General features: G+C 40.5%; 1 protein-coding gene across 1 annotated transcript in view; it reads right to left on the reverse strand.

Annotated features, from left to right (window-relative positions):
* The window catches only part of farp2.L (FERM, ARH/RhoGEF and pleckstrin domain protein 2 L homeolog), a 76,994-nt gene extending 65,885 nt beyond the window's left edge, over positions 1-11,109 (reverse strand). Inside the window, exons 1-2 of the mRNA XM_041563795.1 lie at positions 10,226-11,109; positions 4,609-4,816 (exon numbers count right to left, since the gene is read on the reverse strand). Of these exons, the coding sequence (XP_041419729.1) occupies positions 4,609-4,816; positions 10,226-10,287 (270 nt within the window). The 5' untranslated portion in view covers positions 10,288-11,109. The remainder of the gene's footprint in view (positions 1-4,608; positions 4,817-10,225) is intronic.
* Positions 11,110-11,492: the final 383 nt, after the last annotated feature.

The following is an 11,492-nucleotide window of genomic DNA, read 5'->3' on the forward strand; positions in this document are numbered from 1 at the left end:
ATGGTTGAACCACTGATTAAAGCAGTAAGGAAAACCTTGGATCTGGAAGATCAGGAAAAATCTCCGGTAAAGCAAGATAAAATGTTTAAATCATCCTCAAAAAAGAACCACCTCTTCCCAGTGCACGAGGTAATCAAAACTTCCATCCAATCCGAATGGGATAACCCTGATCGGAAGCAAGTTGTTCCTAGGAAAATTAAGAAACTACTCCCCTTTGCAACAGATGTGGCTAAGGTGTGGGAGAACCCTCCTAAGGTGGATGCGGCAATCACCAGAGTGGCCAGGAGGACCACGCTACCAGTGGATGAGGGTGTTTCCCTTAGAGACACCATGGAGAGGCGACAGGATGGAGCCCTTAAGAGGGTTTACGTCGCCAATGGGGCAGCCTGTAAGTCGGCCATAGCAACAACTTCTGTAACAAGGGCTAACAAAATTTGGCTTCAAGAACTTGAAGACGCCATTAAAAGTGGTACAGATAGAGGAAAGTTGGTCGAGTTGCTACAAGATATAAAACTGGCCAACGAGTTTGCGGCCGAAGTCTCTCTAGAATCCATAAAATTGGCAGCTAAATCCATGAGTCTGTCTGTGGTGGCCAGGAGAGGGCTATGGTTAAGACAGTGGCATGCGGATGCCCAATCAAAACATAATTTATGCAGCCTTCCCTTCAAGGGGAACTTGTTGTTTGGTCCAGAACTAGACCAGATTATTTCCAAGGCGTCTGCCGGAAAATCCTCTTTTCTCCCGCAGGATCGCAGGGAAAAAAGAAATCCAGTTAGAAACATCAGAGGAAATTTCAAAGAAGTCAGACAATACAAGTCAGGCAAACCGTTCTCTAGGCCATGGAGACAAGGGCCTAACTATAGAAATCAGTCCTTTCAGTCCAAAGGGGCCAACACTAAGCCCGAGAAACCCAGAGCATGAAGGTGTGGGAGTCCCGTTGCATGTGGGAGGAAGATTAACATCATACAGTGCAATGTGGGCTCGAGTTTGTCCGAACAAGTGGATTATGGACGTGATAGCAGAAGGGTATGGAATAAATCTGCACGGGAATCTTCCCCATCAGTTTGTTTCTTCAGACAAACCAAGGTCGGCAAAGAAGTCCCTCACTTTAAAGTCCATCATCCAAAACTTACTGAAAGAAAAAGTGATATCAAAGGTGCCACAAGAGCAAAGATTTTCAGGAAATTACTCCCACCTTTTCCTCAGACAAAAGCAGAACGGAGAGTTCAGAGCAATCCTCAATCTCAAAACGCTGAACCAACGGTTGGATGTCCCATCCTTCAAGATGGAAACCCTGAGGTCTATCACCCAGTGTGTGGACCCAGACGACTGGCTGGTAAAGCTAGACATAAAGAATGCATATTGGCATATCTCAGTAAAAGAAGCTCACAGGAAATTCCTTCGTTTCAAAGTCTTAAACGATCATTTCCAATACAACGTAATTCCCTTTGGTTTGGCAACAGCCCCAAGGCTGTTTACAAAGATCATGGCACCCATCATAGCTCATCTAAGATTGCAAGGGATCCAGTTGTTTATTTACTTGGACGACATCCTCATCAAAGCAGCTTCGAAGGAGATTCTAGAGGACCATCGAACAAGGGTGTCCGATCTTCTCCAAAGTCTGGGATGGATATTGAACTGGGAGAAAAGCATCTCTTCCCCTGCCCAGCAGATGGAATTCTTGGGAGTAATAATAGACACAAGGAACTTCAATCTCTCCCTTCCAGTAAGGAGAATTCGGGACATCCAAGCATCCATAAGGACCTTCAGAGCCAGGCCAGTACATTCAGCAGTAAACTGCCAGAGATTACTGGGGAAGATCATTTCCACAGTGGACTGCGTGAAGTGGGCTCCCTATCATGTCAGAATCCTACAAAACAACTTCCTATCCAGATGGGATCACAATCACCTTCGGCCCCATCAACAGATTCATTTATCACCATCCACGATCCAGTCATTAAAATGGTGGACAAAAACAACGAATCTAGAACACCCAGTATCTTTGAGCCAACCGACTTGGATAGTGTTAACCACAGATGCAAGCAAATGGGGATGGGGAGCCCACATGCAAGGAGTCGAAACTCAGGGCAAATGGGCTCCAGTGGAAGTTGCAAGGTCTTCCAATTGGAAGGAGCTCAAGGCAATATGGCTAGGACTACTAACTTTCAGAAAACATTGTCGAAACAAGTCAATACTGATAAAATCGGACAACATGACCTCGGTCAGATACTTCAACAAGCAAGGAGGGACAAGATCAAAAAGCTTATTAGACTTGACCATGATTATATTCACATGGGCAGAGAAGAACTTGAAGGATTTGAAGGCAGAGTACATTCCGGGGCTGCAGAATGTACAAGCAGACAGGTTGAGCAGAACAATGTCCACACCCGGAGAATGGGAACTGCACCAATCGGCCTTCAACATGATATCTGCAAGATGGGGCCCATTTTGTCTCGATCTGATGGCATCGAGTGTGAACACGAAACTTCCAAAGTTTGTGTCATGGACAATGGAGCAGAATGCGTGGAAAGTGAACGCATTTTCGATGATATGGAGGTTTCGCAGAGCATACATCTTCCCTCCTTTCTCTCTGATCCCAAGGGTTCTGAGGAAGATAAAGGAGGATCATGCAGAAGTAGTCCTGGTGGCACCTTGGTGGCCAAAGAGATCTTGGTTCTCTCAAATCTGGATTCTATCCAGGGACTCCCCACTCAGTCTCCCTCCCTGGGAGGATCTAATGACACAGGGGGAAATAGTCCACCCACATCCAGACAGGTGGAACTTAACGGCTTGGCTCTTGAAAGGCTGAACCTCTTATCTGCAGGGCTCTCTGAAGCCTCCATAACTACCTTGATAGCAGCCAGAAAACCCAACACCCTGCAAAAATACTTCTCCACCTGGGAAAAGTTCATTGATTGGTGCAAGAAAGCAGGAATCAATCCTAGTGACATCTCGGAAGTTCAGGTGGTTGAATTTTTACAGAAGGGACTGGAACTGAAGCTCAGCCTTGCTACTCTCAGAGGCCAGGTCACTGCAATATCTCACTTTTCAAAAATCAACTGGTCTCAGCATACCCTGATTAAGAAATTCTTCCAGGGAGTAAAAAGACTGGTACCAGTCACTAGACCTCAAGTTCCTCCCTGGGATTTAAGTCTGGTTCTGAAGACACTTACCTCTGAGCCCTTCGAACCATTACAGAATATAATCGCTAAAGTTGCTCAACTTAAAAATATGTTTTCTATTGGCAATCACCTCCGCTAGGAGGGTCGGAGAACTGCAAGCCTTATCAATAAAGGAAGGAAAACTTACCTTTCTGCAGGATAAGGTAGTACTAAAAACTGCAGATAAATTTATCCCCAAGGTGGTCTCTCCATTCCATACCTCCCAGGACATTGTACTACCTACCTTCTTTCCTAAACCTGAATCGGAGGCGGAACAAACATGGCACAATCTGGATGTGGTGAGATGCCTGAAGACCTACCTAGAAAGAGTACAGAATATAAGAACTTCAGACTCCCTCTTGGTGATCCCGCAGGGAAAAAAGGCAGGAGCTCAGCCTTCTAAATCCACGATAGCAGGATGGATCAAGGAGTGTATCCAGATGGCCTATACTTTAAACTCCAACTCAGTACCCTCTTCCATTAAGGCACATTCAACCAGAGGCATGGCGGCATCATGGGCCTTCCATGCAGGGACCACTTCAGAAGAAATCTGCAGAGCAGCCGTCTGGTCATCTTTCCAGACATTTGTTAATCACTATAAATTTGATGTGTTTGCAAAAAAACCTTCCTCTTTTGCAACTTCAGTACTGAATTCAGCATTAAATATTTAGAAATCGCCCTCCCTCTTTATTGTTGTGTATTCTTTGGTACATCCCGTTGTTGCCCACTGCCGTGTTAAGGAACAGGAATAGGGAAAATCATATCATACTTACCGAGATTTTCCTTTCCTGGACTGTAACACGGCAGTGGGCATGGCTTCCCACCCTCATGGGGGAGACTCCAGAATCAAAGATGGCGGCCAGGGGGCGGGAGCTGTTTTTATTTAGTATTTCCTGTCCCATCGCGAGGCTGGAGGGGATTAACCCGTTGTTGCCCACTGCCGTGTTACAGTCCAGGAAAGGAAAATCTCGGTAAGTATGATATGATTTTCCCTAATCTCTAGGAAACAGTTTGCCTCTGAAAGTGTGCCGAAGCACTATAGAACTGAAGGCCATTTAACAAAATCTTCCCACAACTGATACTGTACTGTGAGCAAGTGCCAATGAACTTCAGACTCAGTTCATTTATGCTAAAAAGTACAAAGCTCAGGCAGACTTATGGAGGGTGTGGTGTGCTCTTGGCATGCATGATAGATGCAGTTTGCCAAGGAATTCATGAGTGTTGCTTGCACAAGTGCATAATAAGTGGCTGAAAACAGACCTAAGCACATTAAATCCAATCTCTGAAATCCATGTCCACCTTCATCTAATTGAATATTGCATCTCCAAAAAAGCTAGCCACTGTTTAAAGAGCTAATGTCAATAACAGTTTAACAAAGACCTGTCATATTTTGTCCTGATGTACAAGACAAGTTATTATAACATTTAGCAATCCCCTATAGTCTTACCCCTATTTCCAAAGGAAGGGTGCTACCGTCCAGCAGCAACACATTGGAGTAAGAGTCATGGTTTTGTGACTTTGGGCTTGTGGTTATAGCTGTACTTAGGTTCTGTCCAGGTTCCAAGGTGCTAATTCCAACATTCTTCTGCATGCCCAAACGAGTGCCCGGCATCTGTAGTATACGGTAAGTACCTTCAATCTCTCCCATTGTGGTCCTGCATGAAACAAAGGGTCATATGATGATCAAAAAAAAGGTGTGGATATAGAAAGAGACTGCAGACAGGATTATCTTTCATACGGTATCACAATTTTTCACTATGCAACAAAAATAAACAAGCCCTTGATTCAGTTAAAGGAAAGGGGACAGGATTTATTTAAATGAAGCGGTGCCCTTATTTTTAGCATGCAACAAGCTGTTTAGGCTAAAATAAGATACTGTCTGGACTCCACATGTTTTCAGTATGAGATGAGTTGCAAAAAGGCCCAGTAAAAATAAAGGGAACACTCCCAAGAATGCATACTTCATGCACAGCTACTTTAGTTATTAGTAAATAAGGGCATCTGCTCAGCAACCACCACAGACTGGAACTCTATTGTAAGGGGTGTGAAGGCTGCATAAAGATATTCTAAAATATGAACCAAAACATATAGCAATGACTTTCTCCAGCATAAGGTATTCTCTGACATATTCTGTAGCAAGGTGAGGGGAACTTAATTTACAGTACAAGGTTTTACCTTTTCAAGCTGCAGATCTATTTTGCTGATAAAAAACATCTAATGTCAATCTTCCGACCTACCACTAACAATTCAGAATAAATAACTCTGCCCTTGACAGCAATCGTATGTAAGTTATGTCTGACAAATTCTAGTGACAAGCTCCCATCGATAGTCAGATAAGCAATTATCCTTAGCCGACAGAAATCTTTTAACCTGTCCGATTGACTAAATGACCGGTCTCCATGGTATGAAAAATGTCTGAAAATTGTACAAACGAAGATTTGTATGACTCTATCTTTGTGTCTATGGCCAGCTTTGCATTTTCCATGAGCAATGTGGCAGTTACAAGGAGGGTACAGCATTGCAATCACCTCAATCACCACCAGGTAGGTTGCTGAACCAACGAAATAACCACTTATTTGGTGACCTGGCCGGTCAATCAGGTCTGCTAATGTATGATCAGCTTTTGAATCAACAAGTAAAAACTTAAAGATTGCTCCCACCTCTACAAAGTAGCTGATATTCGAAGAGGTAACCTCTACACTACCTGCCATAATAACAGTATGATAAGTCTATGGTGCAAAAATATCCACTGTATTTTAAAAGTTTCCAACTGAAATAAAAGTGTCAAATTGCTACTCAATGTAGGGCCTACCATCCAAAATATGGCAGATTGCTGTTCAAGAATGTAAGCACACAATGAAATGCCCTAAATTGGGGACGAGCAAGCAGAAACAGAACTAGATTATTTTTAAACAATGACATCACCCACAAAAAAAAATCAAGAGATCCTGGGCATTCTACAGGCCTTAAAAACCTCTTGGAGGACCTAATTCGTCCCTTCTGCCTGCAGGTGGAGATTTCTATTTTAGATAGTTAAACTATTTCACTCAATTTTCCTAACAGCATTCCCAGGATTTAAGAACTACAATATTTGCTGTAATGGGCTGGATAATCTGTTCATTAAATCTTTGCAGCGATTAAGAATAATTAGTGGATCAGCCATATTAGCTCTACAGCAGTGGTGCTTAGCAAACAGATTCCATGTGTTCCATAAAAAAAAAGTAATCTGCACATAAAGTGACATCAAAATACAAGATCCAAGATCACTAAACATGAATGAACTCACAGCCCTGCATAACTGAATGACAGATTATGAGCAGTTACTGTAATATACCTATTATGTTTTCCCATGTCTGTTCTAGTATGAGATTTATAAACTGAAATGCCTTAAATATAGCAATTTTTAAGTGGCCATTTATCCTGTGGCTCCTCTTCTCTTGCTTTTGGCCAACAGGAATTTGCCTTCAGGACAAAAAATCCTAGATTTTCCGGGAACATAGGATTACCTATCGAAATCAACTCACAATAAATGGTCGGACAGCATGCTTGAGATCGCCCAAACTGCCTGACCAAATCTGGGCATGTATTGTATGATCATATGTAATTTGTGTGACATTCAGGCATTAAACAGAATATGTCACTCGATTGTATGACAGTTGCCAGGGCTATGTCTTAGATAGATAATACTGTAATAGAATACTCAATAGGCATCTCAGGAGAGCAAGTTTTCAAAGTAGAAAATTTCTTAAACAAAACTAAAAATAAAGTAGAATCTAACAAACATTTTTATACATAAATTATGAGGTTTATTATGCGTAATGCTTGGGACCTGGGGGTTTAGGGATATCTGGTATTTTGGTAATTTGGAGCACCATGCGTTAAAGCTATTAAAAATAATATATACTTAAAAAAAAAGAAAAAAAGTAAGATTTTGACATCAGTATGGATCTTTGCAGCTTTATTATGTTCAAGTGCAGGGTTTAGTTTAAATATTACAGAGAGAAAGGAAACCTATACAAAATAAAGCATTGCTTGTTTTAAATGGATGCCTACGGAAAACTGGAACACCATATTTCAGAGCTCTGATTATGGCTTTCCAGATAATAGATCCCATACCTGTATGTAAGGACACTATGGATGGAACAGACAATACAAAGGCAGCAGATGAGATTGCCTAGTTTTAATTCTCAAAGGTAAAAGAGCTAATCAAAACGAGCCGTAATTATTCTACAATTAAAGTCAGAGTATATGTAATTATGATGTTGGTGAGACATGATGAGAGAGGATCCAACCTTGGTGATGATGGAGATGTTTGTTCCAAGAAAAGCAAAAGAGCTTAAATAATAGCGGTTTATTAACTAAATTATTTTTCTTTAGATCTTAAGTGAAACAGTTTGAACACAGCAGAATGTCTTGGGATTTGGATTTAATCACCTGCTTACAACCTGGCTAGCTGTATGGCAGAGTATGCTTCCCAGCATCAGAGCCTCTCCACCCCAGTCACAATATGCCCTCAATAAGATTTTAGGACTTTAAAAACTACTATACTACTACTACTACTATACTATTACACTGCTACTACACTACTATTATTCAAGAAGTTATATCAACATGTCAGTATCATTTGCAAACAAGGACCACACTATTCTTAATTTATAGGCCCAACATTTCTTACATGTTTTGACATTTTGCTAAGTACAAATTGCAGATATCAAATACACAGAGAATCCCTCAACCCAGCCTATAAAGTTGTGTGGTATTTAAAATTATCGTTGTTACTTTACACAGGGATTGAACCACCAACTACCTTCACTGCCTTGGGACCCCCCCCCCCCCCATCCCTTTCCAGGAGCCTAGCATTCTGTTTAATAGATTCTATAAATGTATTCTACCATCTGACTAAAAGTTGACCACTATTACCTGGACTTAGATACTGTATAACTCATAGACTAGGCTTTTTGTAGGCCTCTATTTTATACAGTCCCCTGTGCACCAAAAAAGATTAATTTAGGTTTTATCATCCCTCAGTGCTGTTAAATGTTCCAGACCCCAATTACTATTCCAATAATTCAAATGTAGTAAATGCCTACAGATGCCAAGCTGTGGGAGAGAAGGCTTTCTTGTGGCACATTGTCAAGAAATGTTTTGGCTTCAGACATTTTCCTTTAGAAGGCACAGTGACACCGAATGACACAGAGAGGCAATACAGAAAAGTATGGAAACAGTATGGGGTGAGTCACGTCTTAATTGATGCGCAGTTCCATAGGTAAAAGGGCGCAATTTAAATGGTGGAGGACTTAATGATTTCTAACAGGGACACGGTAATCAAAACATAATCTTTGGATTTGTGCCTGAAAACTATTTTTAATGTTTGGTTAATTTGGGGTAAAAGTAATAATGTACGTACATTCTAAAATAAATTGTTCACTTTAGCACTTGTATGAACAGGGTACAGACATGGGATCCCTTAACCAGAATCCCATTATCCAGTAAGTTCCAAATTACAGAAAGGCCATCTCCCATAGAGTCCATTTTTAGCAAATACTTAAATGTTTTAAAAATGGTTTCCTTTTTCACGGTAGTAATAATACAGTAATTAAGCTGCACAAATCCATATTGGTAGCAAGCAGAATCCTACTAGATTTATTTATTGTTAATTTATTTAATGGTTTCTACTGAAGGTATGGTGATCCAAATAACAGAACGACCCCTTATCAGGACCCAAACATTCTGAATAATCTGAATAAATCTCCCATGTAATATAGCACTTAAAGAAGTAAAGCCTAATTTAAGAAGTATGCTAGAAATGTTGTACATTATTTCTTGAGTTGTTGTGCCAGTCTTAGGCAACCACAGCCCTTTAGCATTAAAGATCTGTGTCTCTGAAGATGCCCCTGTAGCTCCCAATCTTCTTTTCTGCTGATTCGCTGCACATGCTCTGTGCTGCTATCAGTTACTGAGCTTCAAGACAAACTCAAAATATACAGTACACATAGAATACTGTCTGATTAGTAATTAATACAGATAATTACTACATGGCAGCTCAGGAACCAGTGCAACTAGCATCAGAATTAATCATCAGCCCTGTAGCATCAGCGTATATTACAGGCAAAGCTCATTTTCTGCTTGATAATTTGAAACTACCCCTAAGCTTAGCTTCTCAACAGCTGCTCAGAGCCCACTGTGAGTGTCGCAGACACTTTCCAAGATGGTGACCCCCTGTGACAAGTTTGAAGTCCTGGATCTTTGTTGTTATTAAGAAGCAGAAACGTTAGGCTCGTGCAATAAGTGCAGTATATAAAATATGGCATTTTTAGCCATATTAGTTTTTAGGGCTCTTTAATTCTCAAAAAAAAAATCACTTGTTTAGGGTACAAAGTAATCAATGTAAGTCAATGGGGGTGGCCCCAGATGAATGGCACTCCCCAGTTAATAAGTCATTCCTCCTAGCTGATCCTGCTGTTTGTAAATGGTGCCTTTAAAATGATGGCACTTTTTGCAATGTCTGAAAATACAGTGAGATTATGGCCTGAGAAAAAAAAAGTTTAATTCTTTTTTTTGGCACCCAAGTCAATAAACCAAAGTTCCCAGCAGCTTGAACCATGGATCATATCATGGGTACACTGGGTGCTGTAGCACAGCAACATTTGGGTGGAGCAACACTTTTATGGAAGGTTTATAACCTATTTTAGATATTATGTTTTTCCCACAGCTACCTCTATTGTAACCATACATTCTACTGTCTATTATTCTTAAATCCTTTTTGCCTTCTGGTTTGCCCAAATGTTGTATTTAATCTAAATAAAACTAGATTGCTGGTACTGAACCATACCTTTAGCAGCATAAAGTCATTGTTTACAATGGGAACTACCAGACTCAGTATAAATTGTCCTTTGCTTGAAAATTATCTAATGCACATTTAAAAAATCAACCCTCAACATTAAAATTAATTTGTCTGTAAATACATGTAATGTTGCTTCAATATAAAGCACACAAACATTAAAATAAATTGGACATCCTGTGGTTTATTTACTACTAACAGATGCTCCCAGAAGAATACATACATTCCATTTACATTACATTTCACTTGAGTGTTGCTACAGTGGAGGTCCTCCGTCACCATCATTTGTCTGGGTTTTTTCCATTCAATACTATTAGGAATAGTGGTAGGTGGACATAGGTATTAGGTCAGACAGTTTTCTATCAGACAGAAGTGTCGAAATCTCACGAAATCGCCTCTCTTTGCAATTAAAATTTGCTACAGGAGCCACGTTTGTTCTATTTTAACTCTACAAGTATTAAAAAGACTGCTTTTACTAGTCACCGTCCTAAGGTTTTAAGGTATCCAGGCTGGAGCCCTCATCTGTTACGTTGAGCCCCCTTAGGAGCCCAGTCCCACAGTTTGGGAGGAAGACCCTTGCTGCCTCTCTGCAAATTACAGGAAATAAAACATGATCAAAATTCAACAGCATTGCATTTCCCTCTCTAAAGAGAACAGAAATCACTGCCACTTTTCCAAAAGCCACTGCTATATCCTTATCCTAGAACATCGGGGGACTCCTGGTAAAAGAAGCATGCTAAGAAGGGCCATGAGACGCCTCCAGGTTCATTTGTGACTCACAAAGCAAGAGTCTCATGCTGTTGAATGGATCTTACAGACCCTGTGCAAATTCGATAAGGAGAAGCAGCCAAGTAAGCACTTGTGGTCCTGACTATTGTCTATAGTGTGATTATTCACAAACTCTGTAACTTCCTTCAGTGATTAATCCCTGCAGGAATGTCACCCACTGCGATCATAAAATTGTTCTGTTTCAATAAAGCGCCATGTTGTACCATTCACATAGAGTATATGTCTGTCAGGATTACCTTTGCCACTAAATTAAAGAATACTGCATGCATTGTTTGCAGCCGGCTTAAAAGGGTTGTTCACCTTTGAGTTAACTTTTGGTATGATGTAGAGAGTGATATTCTGAGACAATCTGCAATTGGCTTTCATTTTTTTTTATTATTTGTGGGCTTTTAGTTATTTAGCTTTTTATTCAGCAGCTCTCCAGTTGGCAAGTTCAGCAATCTGGTTGCTAGGGTCCAAATTACCCTAGCAATCATGCATTGATTTGAATAAGAGACTGGAATAGGAATAGGAAATGACCTGAATAGAAAGATAAATGATACAAAGTAGCAATAACAATACATTGATGGGTTTACACGGCATTTGTTTTTTTTTTAGATGGGTTCAGTGACCCCCCCCCCCATTTGAAAGTTTGAAATAGTCAGAAGAAAAAGGCAAATAATTAAAAAAACAATGAAGACCAATTGTAAACTTGCTTAGAA

The sequence above is a fragment of the Xenopus laevis genome, chromosome 5L (assembly GCF_017654675.1).
Source record: "Xenopus laevis strain J_2021 chromosome 5L, Xenopus_laevis_v10.1, whole genome shotgun sequence".
NCBI classification, from domain to species: Eukaryota; Metazoa; Chordata; class Amphibia; order Anura; family Pipidae; genus Xenopus; species Xenopus laevis.